Below are 13,060 nucleotides of genomic sequence, written 5' to 3'. Positions count from 1 at the left end.
TTTTGGATGTGAGGAGTTGAAATCTGGTATCTGACCAGGGGTACCCTGGCTCCTGGATCTCCAAGTCAACCACTGTGTGAGTCCACCCAGCAGGAGCTACAGCGATACCAGCAGATTTCTCCTCTTTGTTTGGGGTTTGGAAGTTTTGGAGCTCTCTGACCCAGCTGCAGTTTTTTAGGTTAGGCTGCAAAAGTGCAGGTAATTCCTTTGCGCAGTTGCACACAGTTTGGGTGGGGATGTAAATTGAGTGGGGCGGGATCTCAGAGAATCACCAGGGCAGAGCAAACAGCAATGGCTGTCATCAGCGTCTCCATGACTCAGACTCCCCATCTCTGCGTCCCTCTGAGTCCCTTTGCATCCCGAGTCCCGCACCCCCACAGCAACAATGATCCCTGCAAGCAGCTCTGCAAGAAAGCCACCCTCGCTTTCCAACCTGCTGCAAGACAGTCCAGTTTCTCCCTGTAGGAGTCTGGGACCCCAGAATCTTGCCTTAAATGAGCTCAGTGCATTGGAGAGCTTGTATCTCCTTCCAATTGAAAAAAACCATGCATCCAGGTGCAGCCCGCCTTGCGCGCCCTTTGTACCTCTGTTCTTGGCGCCTCTGCACCTCCTACCCGTTCTTAATGCGCTTCTTCCTTTCCTTCTAGTTGTAGAACTTCCACTCGGCCAGCTTTCATGTGGTTCTGGATGATAGCTGTTTTGTCTTATAGTTGTAGTTTCAATGTTGTTGTGGGGGGCAGCACGTATAGGTTTATACCTTATGCCGCCATCTTGGTTCTCGCATTATTTATCTTTGTAGAGGATTCTGCCATGTGTTTGCAGCAAAGAATACTTATGAAGGGTTTCTTCAGAATTGGCAATCAGTCACACTGTCCTAGTGGCCATTGTGGCCCATATTTGTGGTTTGTCCCAAGTTTGGTGGGACTCAGATGATCCAGAGCACAGGCATCAGGTCAGGACACCTGCACTGGAATCCTGAATCCTCCATGTGCTCCTGTATATCCTTGTGCACATTACTTAGTATTTCTGCACCTCAGTTTTCATCTCTGAAATGGATATAATAATACCTACCATGTAAATGCTTGTGTGAATTAAAGAGTCAACAGAAATAAAGCACCTCATTAAATACTAGCCATCCATCATTACTGGTATTATTGGAACTCAGTAGACTAGAGGGATTTAGGATTGAATTCATCAGCCCGGATTGTCTGACTGTAGATTGTTAAGGACTTGGAATATATGTATATTGGTTTCTTGAGGACAATGAGATTTTTCAGAGCCTGTCCAATGTCATTTAATACCTATTAGATTGTAATACACAGGACACCTGCATTCAGTCCTCCACCAGTCTCAGTGTTTTCAGGTGCCTACACTAGTTATTCTTCAGGAAACCTTTTTATTTTGTTCAAAGAATTGGATTTCCCACAGATTTTTTTCCTGTGTCTGTAAAGGCAAATGCAATTCTCTCATGGCTACTTGTGCAAATGTAGACCTTACATCATAGGGTCAGTTAGAGAAAGATATCATAGTACTGTCTAAACTACCAGACGGTGTTTTTATGTTCTGCATATGATATTTTGGCATAAATTATTATAAATGCTACACTGGTTGGCTGATGTCCCAATTTGAGTCATTTAAAACAGCTGATCTAGAGAATGAGATCTTTAAATATAGGAGTTTTTTTCTCTAGCCCAACTCATTGTAAGAATATGGAGCATAGTATAAACTATTTAAATATAAAGAGTATTTTCTCATGTCAATGTACATTGGATCATTAGGTTCTTTTGCAACATAGGCTAGTAAATTATACCAATTATAATACAGCAAATATGATTAATTAGATACCAGTATAGTACATTCCTCCTCACACCCCTTTTGTCTTCTTGCATCATTGTTGTTAAGAGCAATAGATAATATGACATTCAGAACATAATTCATCTGATCATTTTTGTGATCTAATATCTGAAGCTTTACAATGGAGAGTTGATGCCAAAGAATATGACAATATTTAACTAACTAAATAACTTGCTACATTATTTAATAGTTCATTAAAACTATTTTTAAGAGCATCACAACCATTTAGTATTTACGAATACATAAGACCCATCAGATGGGAAAGAAATTCTACCAAGAGAATGAAAAATAACTAATCTGTGGATGTGTTGAAGAATGAATGCGACTGTAAAAGGTAGTTTCATAGGGATGGGAGCCGGAGGTTACAGAAATATTATTCTAGTTACTCTGTGTGTTCATTTTCTGGTTCTGATTAATCTCCTCCAAGTGCCACAGTGAGAACTCCTTCCTGCAGAGAATGGAATGTTCCAGCCTCACCAAGAAAGATGACCCCAGCATCAAATGTTAACTGTATACTTTTGGCAACCACCTGGCCTAAAAGAATCAATTGGCCAGAAAAATCATCTACAGCATGTGGTACCTTCACACCTGGACCTCAGTTTGGAAACTGTTTGTCAGCTTAAAAGAAAAAATGTAGAGGTTATTAGAAACCACTGTAAAAGATCAAGTTCTGCTGTCATTTTGTAGGAACTATGGTAAATATTCACATTATGTCTCATGTTCCCCATCATTCATTTGTCATCAGTGCTTTCATGAGTTTAGGGGGAAAAAAATCAAGGAAATGAGATTCTAGTTTTGTTTGGTTTTCAATGTGGCTAGCTCATAGACTCAGGTAGTATAACCGCATGACCGTGATATTCTTACTGTCTCTCTCTTTACTACTTGATTGCAAAGAATGTGTCTGAAACTCTGGGCAGGATACTGACCTTGAATCTATCCACGGTGTCAATTTGCTTCCAGATCTGATCTGTGTAAAATATGGATTCAATATGTTTCTTTGAGTTCTCTCCTAAAACCAATTGAATTTATGGCAATTCCTGGTAACCTTGGTATATAAACCTTCCATTGATGGCCCTAAGTGACCAATCCCACTTGGCTAGCTGAGTGCATAAGCCGCAGAAACTGAGGGGCTGTGGTCTGGGCTCAAACTGTCCAGATCCACTGGACAAGGCCACCTGGAAAGCATTCTTAGAAAACTGACTCATGAGTCTGGAGAAGCTCATTTAAAAGTATTTATCTAAGAATGAACATCCAAGAAACCCTAAAGCAAAATGCCAGAAAAGCCTGAAACTATAGAAGGAGTGATGCCATCATTTTAAAATTCTTCTCCTAAAAGGAAGCCCCAGTGAGCAAAGTTCAACTCCTGTAATAGAAGAGGAAGCTGACATTCCTTCCAAAAGAAAAAAAATGAGGATCCAAAGAAAGTGAGTTGGAACACAGTGGTTAGTGAATCTTCCGTGACTTAAATTACACTTTGCACTTTGAGAGATGCTTATTAAACCATCTCCTGTGGGAAGGTCATTTATTTTAAAAGAAAGGAAAAAGAACCACAGTTGTGAAATGTTTAAATTTGTGTTAGACACATAAGCTTTCCCTAGAGCACCATTAATAGGCTCTCTTGAGAGGCAGGAAAAGATATTTCAGATGTTATAGAAACTCTGGGCCACATGATGACTAAGGGAAAATCATTTGGAAAGAGCATGGCCCTACCTAAGTATTTTGACACTGATTCAATATTGAATCATTAAGGACTTTTCAAAACACTACTCTGTGTGGCTATTCAGCCATAAAGTAGAAACACACAACTTTTACCTATAGTAATAAATTCTACACTTAGGTGCATATGAAATAGAGACACATACCAAATTTTGCAACTATCTAATTAAGATATGTAATGCCCATAAAATTCCTAAATATATACATTTTCCCTAGGACATTTTAGAGCTAAGCAATATTAGGTAACTACCTCACATCAATATTAGGTAACTTTCCCCCAGCTAAACAGCTAGCCTTGTAGAAGTGCTCATTCATTGAACAGCACACAGCAGAGTGAGTCGTCCCTCCCCCCGCCCCAGCCCTGCCACTTACCAGCTGTGTGACCTTGATCATCAAGAAGTAAAGTGCCTGCAGCAAAGGCTCTCACCATCTCTGGGCCTCAGTTTCTCATCTATAAAATGAGGATTCTAATAGCCCCTCCCCCTGGGGTTGTTGAGTGGGTCCGTGTGTGTGCATGGGTTAATCATGTAAGCACTTAGAACAGTGCAAGGCACAGAGCAGGCACTGAATGTGTCTAAATTCAGCAATGAGAGTCCAGGTCCCAAAGCTGCACTCACTGGGCTCAAATCCCAACCCACACCTCTTCCATGACCTTTCTGCACGTCACTCTTGTCCTCTCTGAAGGGGAATAAAGAATAAGATCCAGCTTATTGGTTTGTGGGGAGAATTAAACAACTTTATAGCTCTCAAAGATGTAGAGCTCCAGCTTGGCTTTTACTTAATTGAATTTGTACTCTACCTGTGAGATGCTGGTTCCCTTCCTGGTGCTTCAGTGTGTGAAGCTTCATTCTGACTCTTTAATATTCAAATCGATTCTGTTAGAAAGTCAAGATTTGACATGCGGGGCTTTGTTGCTGGTTTTTGTTGTTGTTGTTGTTGTTGTTAATATCTGTCTCTGACAATGGGGTAGTGTGTCCTTTTCTTCCTAATAATCTGCTTTGGCTGCACTCAAAATAGGCCCAACACTCCAATGTACCTACCTTGTTCAGACGTACTGCCTACTGCCCACAGCCCATCGCTTCCCGGTTTCTGCAGATGTGTTTAATCCTATTATTTCTAAATGGAACTGGTTATATCTGGGATTGGCAAACTGTGGCCTATGGTGATTCTGAAAATCAGGTCTTATTGGAACTCGGGCATGCCATTGGTTCCCGCATTATCTCTGGCTGCTTTCCCTCTGCCACGGCAACACTGAGTGGTTGCAGCAGGGAGCATCTGGCCCACCAACCTAAAATATTTATTGTCTGGGTATTTAGTAAAATGTTTGCTGACTCCTGAGCTAGATGCAAATGTTTTCCCAGCAAAGTGAGTGTCTTAAGGAAAAGGTTGTTTCTGTTACCTTTCACTCTTTGTAGGGCAAAATAACAGTGTTAATATTGTTACAGCAACATATTCCAAATAGTTCAGAAAACCTGAACCTGGTTTAGGTCCACAGTCTTTCTATCATTCATCTTAAGTATATTGTACAGTGACTTACATGAGGAATTGATTAATATATTCAACTTCTCAGCAATTTGGGAAACGTGCTGTATCTTTGCTCTATTAGGAAAATGGTATCTTCAATCTAGGAGATTTTTTAAAATATAAAAACATAAATTAGGTTAGTAATCATTAAATCCATGTAACATGCAGCTTTGGTTTATATGGCTAGTTTTTACTTCAAGGGTAGCATTTCCTAGCCAGCCATCAGAAGGTGTAGGCATTGTGGGCAGCCTCCAAAATCTGTGGATGGGTCAGCAGCTTGGAGACTCAAGGAAGAGTTTATTCTATATTTCAATTTTGAAGGCCATTGGCTGGCAGAATTCTGGGAAAGGTCAGTGTTTTTCTATTGAGGCCTGCAACTGATTGGACAAGGCCCACCTATGTTATGGAGATCAATCTGCTTTACTCAAGTCTACCGATGTAAAATGTTAACCACTTCTAAAAAATACCTTTACAGAAATATCTAGAATAATGTTGGAGCAAATATCTGGGTACCATGGCCCAGCCAAGTTGACACATAAGATAAACCAACACCTGGATTCAGTCAGATGTACAGGAGGATGCAGCTTTGTTGGAGAATCAGGGAGTAGAATCTGTGATTTGGTGAAATATAGGATGGTCAGGGGAAAGGGCACCTGGAGGGTTTCACTCCCTAATATGGGCACAAGGGCAGGAGGGCAGAGATGGGGACTATTGACTCCAGTTTCCCATCACATGTCAGATGGACATGCTTTGTGGACAGGGGATACATGGGTGAGGAGTTCAATGGGGAAAATTTTGGGGTTCTCACCAGGTAGAAGAGAAGCTCTCATTCAGCACACTAATGAAAAAGTAGATTAGCCCTAACAGGTTTGGCTCAGTGGTTATGGGCACATACCCAGTAGGGAGTGTGCAGAAGGCAGCTGATCGGTGTTTCTCTCTCATCGATGTTTCTAACTATCCCTCTCCCTTCCTCTCTGTAAAAAATCAATAAAATATATTTTTTTAAAAAGTAGACAAAGGGAAAAAATATTTAAACACACATACACACACACAATAATAATAATAATAATAAATAAAAATACATACACTTTGAATTTTTATTTTCACGTTAAGTTCATAAGTATGCATGCATTTGCTAATTCTTTTAGTTATGGCTAAAACCTACTTTGAGTAGGAATCTGATTAATAAAAATATAAGTGGATTATTTTGCATAAAATATACCCAATACCTATGATGTCCAGTTTGAGTTTCTTTAAAGAAGAGTGAAACTGGTCACATTCATTCATTTATTCATTCAAGTATAAAATTATTTTTAGTTTTTAATTTTTTTCTATATTTTACTTGGTCTCAGCCACGCCTAAGCTGACAGCAATTTTGTTTAATGACTAGTCTTCACTGAGTCATTCCAAAGATCCAACTTTGTTTTCTTGGAAATAAGCTTCTCATTTTTCATGCTCATATTTCATCAGGCTACACCAAATTTAATTTTATTACATAATTCAAATAACAAGTTCAGCTGGGAGAAGCAGATTAGAATGTAGGCTCAGCTGGTTCCATGTGCTCCTGCTTGTCAGTGGGTGGCAGCAGAAGGATGTTGACAACCATGGGCAAGGCTGGCCTCATGTGGTGCTCAGCATGGCCTGGGTAGGGGCTGGGTTGTTTCACAAAGAGAATGAAGAGGCCCAATGAGTCTGTTGGGTCAGTTCAGATGAGTAAAGAAGAGAGCTACTCCTGCAGTGGGATATGGACTAAAGGCAGAGAGGTGAAGCATGTCTGGTGTCCAGAGAAGAGCAGATCAGATCTAAAGGCCCCACAGGACGAGTTGATTCAGGGAGTATCCCACTGCTTTGCCCTCCTGAAGACAAAACCAAGGAGTCTTATGTAGGAGGTTATATTGACCCTGCCCAGTGGAAAACCTCCTGTCTGCTTGGGCAGCAGGGTGGTATAAGAGGGATCTTTGTAACCTAGATGATGTCCCTAGTTATGAATCCATCCATTATCACAACCTTCTGTATCCAAGCATAATGTAAGTTTACAAAGACCTCGCACCATGAAGCCAATCTTGGATAAAAATATTTCCCCAGCTCTGAAGTTGGGTGGTTTGGGAGGCTTAGAAACATGCTAGTATTGGGCAAAGTTAACTTTTACCTCTCAGAGTTCTTCATATCAAGTTTGGTCTGGTCAGTATACAAGGAAGCAGCTCTGGTCCATACCAGCTCTTCAGCCACTTTGGTTCTGGAATAGTATTTCTTGGGAAGGAGGCTAAGCTTGCATGACTTTACACTCCCAGAAGCTCAGTCTCCGGGTATGAGTACAGGAGCTGGCCCAGAGCACAGTCTTAAAAATCAAAAGGGCTGCACTGAACCAGGGTACTGGGCCACCTGAGTAGACTTGTCTAATTCACCAGTAACAAGGAATGAAGGTGTCTGCCTTCCTCCAGAAGAACCTATTCACCAGGCTTCCCACTGCAAGTTTATTAAATATCCTATTTCTCATAACAGTTAAAAATAACATCAATATAACTCGATTACTAGGGATGGAGTGAAGATAGTACCCATCTGCAGGGGCCCGTGTCCTGGACTGTCCTGAAGAGCAGGATGTTCCATTTATTAACAGCCATGTTCCCAACCCTGCTGGTCATCTTACTCATCAGGCTGAGGAGGAGATGGCTTTGTCAAAATTCAAAATCCTGACCCCAACCTCAGATTTGTGATTCCTGCAGAATGAAGGAGAGACCAGGAACACCTGGGTATGTGAGAGCCCTGCCAGCCAGCTATGGTTTGGAGAACACTGTCTTAGTGCTATCTGGGTGACAGAAGCATAGACAAGGGTCCTCTCAACCCCTTTGTACTATCCTTGGGCATGAAAATTTGGGATGTTAAAACTGCCTCTGTACTTGCCTGGAATGTAGCAGGTACCTCCTATTTACTCAGTACTCGATTTCAGTTGCAATCTAGTCTAGATTGCTAATTTGTCTGCTCTATATAGTTACCGCCCCAGTATTTTGTACTCCAGAGCAAAGGTGTTTGTAATATAAACAGTTGATTCCTTGGTTGGGTGTTGAATGGGTATGCAAGAGGAAGCTATCCTTCCCACTTTGGAATCTGATGATGGAAAAGATGCTCATTCTTTTGAGTAGAGTAGGGTGGACACGGAGAGCAGCATTGTGGGGGGCACTTCTGACCCCTCCTCTTATTTGCATCTTCCACTACCTCGGGGACTGTCCTTTCTTCTTGGGGCTCGGTTGCCCAACTTAAGACACAGTTGGTAAATTCCATCATTTCTGAGCTCCTTCCCAGCTCTAACACTCAGCCTCCTTTTTTCCAATACTCTGTAAACTGGATAGAGGAGCAACCACACAAAGAAACAGAACTTCATTCACACTTGAATCTAATGATTTTCCTTTTCCCTTTTATGACCTGAAGTCTGTCATTTGAGTTTATGGGATGCAAACACCCTCCATGGTCTACAGAAAGAAAAACCTCAGAAGAAGGATTTTTGCTGAAACAGGGAATTGTTGAGGCTGTTTTGAACAGTGAGGTCAAATTCTTTGGTCTCTGTGTCCCTCATAATTTTGTTTTCCCTGTCTCCCCATGTAAATGAAAGCTCTGTAGATCTTACTGATTCTTCCTAAGATAACAACTGATGACAGGATAGTGAGACAGGAAAATCTGGTAAAAATAGCATGTTGGCCCCCTAATAATAAAAATTCACATACCTCTGGCTTCTCACAGTCCATAAAATTAGCACCCACAGTGCTTCCTTTGTGGGGAGCTTTTGATGTCCTTCAATTTGGCTTGGTGTGATTCAGAGAAGAAATGCTGCGTTTAAAGATGAAAACAGCTCAGTGCCTATGTCTGTCTCATTATAAATCTCTCCGTCAGTCTCACACGTCCACAAAGTGGTTTGCCTTTTGAGGCTGAACAAATGAAGTAACAGTCAAGGTACAGCTTCCAAGTGCTGACGGCAAAAGCCTGCAATCCCCATCCAGGTCTCCTGTTTGCTGAAGTCTGCCCCTGTCCTTGCCAACCAGCAGTCAGTAATGGTCTCTCAGTTCTAAAGTGAAAATCAGGGCCAATTCCAAGCATTGCCACCAGAACATCCCGCAAACAGACCATGGTGGAGGGAATGAGTGGGTGTCTGGCCCTCGCTATTCTAATGTGCTTACTAGTGAACTTTAGGTGGATTTGGAGACAAAGTGCATTGCTCCGGAAGGTAGAGCATGTGAGCAGAGTGCTATCTGTTTGTCCAATAATTCTGGCTATATCGACACCATTCACTTGCACATTTGGTTACCAAGATCATTGGCAGAGCTAGTTTTCTGCCTCTGTACTTGCCTGGAATGTAGCAGGTACCATTTGACGCTGATGAAATGTCCTTTGACACAGACCAATAATGCATTCCAAATCAGCAGATAGGGAAGGCAGGTGAAGGGCCTCTGGCCATCTGCCAGATGGGCTCATAAAAGCAGTTTCTCTCCTTCCTCATCCTCCCACGTTCTCTGACCTCCACTGCTGTGCTGTCAGCTTACAGTTCTGCCAGGCCCTCTTTAAGTTAACTTACTGTTTCCCAATGGAAAAAGCAGACTTTCAAACTAGCATCTGTTTATTGTTGGATCAGCATTGTTATCTTTAAAACATTTCATGTAGAAGAAAAGTGTGGTAGAAATAGAACAATCGATGCTGTCTTGAAAATTCAAAGAGAATAAGCAGAAAAATAAAACAACTGAAACTGAATTCTACAATGAAATTAGCAGTTACTTGCTCTCTGAGTGACTCCCTGATGTAAGTCTGTGACACCCTGGCTGGCTCAGCCGGCAGCAGAGCGGGCACTGGTCCATGCCAAGAGGGTTGGCCTCTGAATCGGAGGGTAGTTACAGCATGTGGCTGTCTGGGTGGCGCTTCATGACAAGGTATCTTACTAAAGCCAAACACTCTGGTTGGAAATTTGCATTTTCAAAGGAAACTTTAAATAACCAAAACCAAAATGTTAGTATTATTTTCATGTAGAGGGGAAAGTCATTTTATTTAGAAATGACTAATGCCTGTGACAAATAGTGATATTGAATCTTGAACTAGTGGTGCCAGGAAACCCTGCCTCAAATGTTGAGTGACAGCAGTCAAGTCCATCACCTCTCCCAGCAGCCCTCTCTAAAAGTGCGCCCGACAAGGGCTATCCTGGGCCGGGGAAGCACAGACGATGGCTGGATGGCTGAGTCTTCTTGATCTGGGTAATTCCGGCTGCCTGCTTTGTTCTAGCTGGCAGGCAGACAGGAAGAACAGAACAAAGTGGGGCAAGTGTGGCCCCTGGTTCGCTACTGAACACACCTGGCATCTGCTCTTGGAACCCTCAGAAAGCATGGGAGTTTGTGTGGATGTTGACTCTATCATGAGCTGAAATTAAGACCTTTCCCCAGAGCTCTGCCTGTGAAAGGAAACAGACACTTGGCATTTCCATATGCTCTGCGAACGATCTTGGTTCAGGGGGAGTTCTTAATGACGGGCAGTTAACAGAAGGGCAGAGAATGGATCGACCCAGTTGGAACAGCTTAAGATGATGGAGACAGAGGACTTGACAAGGGGGTGAGAAAAGCCTGAGCGCAGCCAAGACGGCTTTGCAGCCCCTGTGTGGACACAGCAATTAGAATTTACAGGTCTGCAGGGCTGAGAGAGCAAACACAAGAAATGGGAGAAAACATAAAAGCAACAGGAAGCAACTGAGAAGCTCCAAAGGCAGAAGCATCACAGCCAAGAGGCTGAAAACCTAAGTTTCCTAGCAAGGAAGGAGGCATAATTTACATGATTTAACATGAAATAAAAGACAGTCATTTTATTGACCCTAAAAAATGGAAGCATTTCCACAGTTGAAATGGAACAATTCCTATAAGCCCAACATTGTTTGTTTTTTATGAGAATAAGACATTGTATTATAGGGATTTTTTGTAATTGTCTTAGACTCATAATAGAATTTCTTCAAGAGCAACCTTGGTATAAAATAGTTCAAGACTTCTACAAATGAAAGTAAGTAAAAATGTCATGGCACAACTCAGCCTAAAGGTGCAAGGGACCTGGCAGGGCTGCCGCATAGCTGGGGGGAGGTCACTGCTGCTTCCCATCCAGGAAGTGTCACTGTCTTTCCTCTCCTTCCACCACTGACTTGTCCTGAGAACTTTCACAAGAGCCAAAAAACTGGCTCTGAAAATGGGGCCCATTTGAGAACTTGAGGAATGGCCCCACCATTCTGCTCTTGGCAGAACAACACACGTGGAGCTGGCACAGCCTTGGTGGTCAGGGCGCTCCTGTAACATGGACCCTGATCCTTCTGCCTGATTCCTTTTTTAGAAATCATATACCGTGGTCCATACGTGAAATTAGAGACTCTGAAAATGTTTACAAAAGCTTTGTAATATAGGAAAAATGCTTGTTCTAGACATTGAATTGTCAAAATGCTGAATGTAAAGGTTGTATATACTGTGTGTCCTCAATCATGTTACAAAGTAGAGAGAGAGAGAGAGAGAGAAAGAGAGCATGCACCGGAAGTGAATGTGCAGGACTAAGTGCAATGGTTATCTCTGTGTGTTTCTATCTTTCTCTTGATGGTTTTCTCTGTATAACTCGGGTTCCCAGACTTCAGTCCTCACAAAACGTCTCCCAATGGTATGAGTGTCTCTGACCAAGTGTTCCAGCTGCTGCTTTGGGTCCTCAGCCCTAGTGTGACTTTGCGGGGAGAGGATGCAGAGTCATGAAGCCCAAGGATGAATGGGGACATCGTCATAAATCCTCCATTTTACCTCAAGACTCAGGAGAAAATCACTGTTATATTAATTCTTACTCAGAAATGCTGAAGAACTGCAAAGTGGAGGCTTCATTTGGAATCTGATTCAAACACGAAGATTAAATTAAACTATGACATTTATGACACAATTGGGATTGGAACTCTGAATATATAGTGATATAAGATCGTTGTCAATTTTTTAGATGTAATAGTTTTGTGGTTATATTAAAAAACAAAGAATCTGTATCTTTTGAAGATGCATATTAAAGTATTAACAGGTTGGAATTTGCTTCAAAATGCTATAGGGGGTAGAGCATAAGTTGATAATTGTTGAAGTTGGGTGGATGGGACACAGAGGGCCTTTACTTTTGTAAATGTTTAAAATTTTCCATTTTTTAAAAAGGAGCTAGAGCAGTGGTTCTCAACCTTCTGGCTCTTTAAATATAGTTCCTCATATTGTGACCCAACCATAAAATTATTTTCGTTGCTACTTCATAACTGTAATGTTGCTACTGTTATGAATCATAATGTAAATATCTGCTATGCAGTATGGTCTTAGGAGACCCCTGTGAAAGGTCTTTCGACTGCCAAAGGGGTCGCGACCCACAGGTTGAGAACCACTGAGCTAGAGGGAAAACAGAAAAATTGTGTTAAAGAAAGTTATTTCCCAGAACAGGTGACCTTGAAAGCCAGGGCAGGGGGAAGAATGACAATCAGGAAAGCTAATCAGAAAGTGAGAAGCATCTGTGATCAGGGTGACCTCTAAAAATAACTCTGCACATGTAGACTGTAGGTGAGCAATAATGTCAGCGGCTTCCTGGACAGACATGCCCTCCCCTCAGGAAGAGGTGGCACTGTCCCTCACTGTAGGTCTCTCTGTCCCCTCCCAGTTGGTCCGTGGGGAACTGGAGTACCTGCAGCAGGACGTGTGGTGGAGGGACACAGAGCCGAGTGGTCCAGTGCACGCAGCGAGCCCATTACAGAGCAGAGCGGGTCTCGGCCAGCCTGTGCCCACAGCCTGTCCCTGCCAGCCGTCAGGCCTGCCGCCCCCAGAGCTGCCCACCCACTTGGAGTGCTGGGCCCTGGGCAGAGGTACCTTGGGCAGGGTTGATATGGGGGCGGTGGCAGCAGGGCCCCTCTTATGCAACACAGAGCTGGGTTTTCACCAGGCCTTGCAGGGCCTGTGGCCTA

The 13,060-nt window shown here is 42.5% G+C and overlaps 1 protein-coding gene across 1 annotated transcript in view; it reads left to right on the top strand.

The window, feature by feature from the left end:
* The window catches only part of ADAMTS16 (ADAM metallopeptidase with thrombospondin type 1 motif, 16), a gene marked incomplete at its 5' end in the record, with an annotated part of 106,576 nt that overhangs the window by 82,574 nt on the left and 10,942 nt on the right, over positions 1 to 13,060 (top strand). The window contains one exon of the mRNA XM_014550383.1: positions 12,760 to 12,961. Coding sequence (XP_014405869.1) covers positions 12,760 to 12,961 — 202 coding nt within the window. The remainder of the gene's footprint in view (positions 1 to 12,759; positions 12,962 to 13,060) is intronic.

The sequence above is a fragment of the Myotis brandtii genome, unplaced genomic scaffold, assembly GCF_000412655.1.
Source record: "Myotis brandtii unplaced genomic scaffold, ASM41265v1 scaffold115, whole genome shotgun sequence".
Lineage (NCBI taxonomy): Eukaryota > Metazoa > Chordata > Mammalia > Chiroptera > Vespertilionidae > Myotis > Myotis brandtii.
The sequence above is the reverse complement of the archived record's forward strand: the minus strand, read 5'-3'. Positions and strand labels throughout refer to the sequence as shown.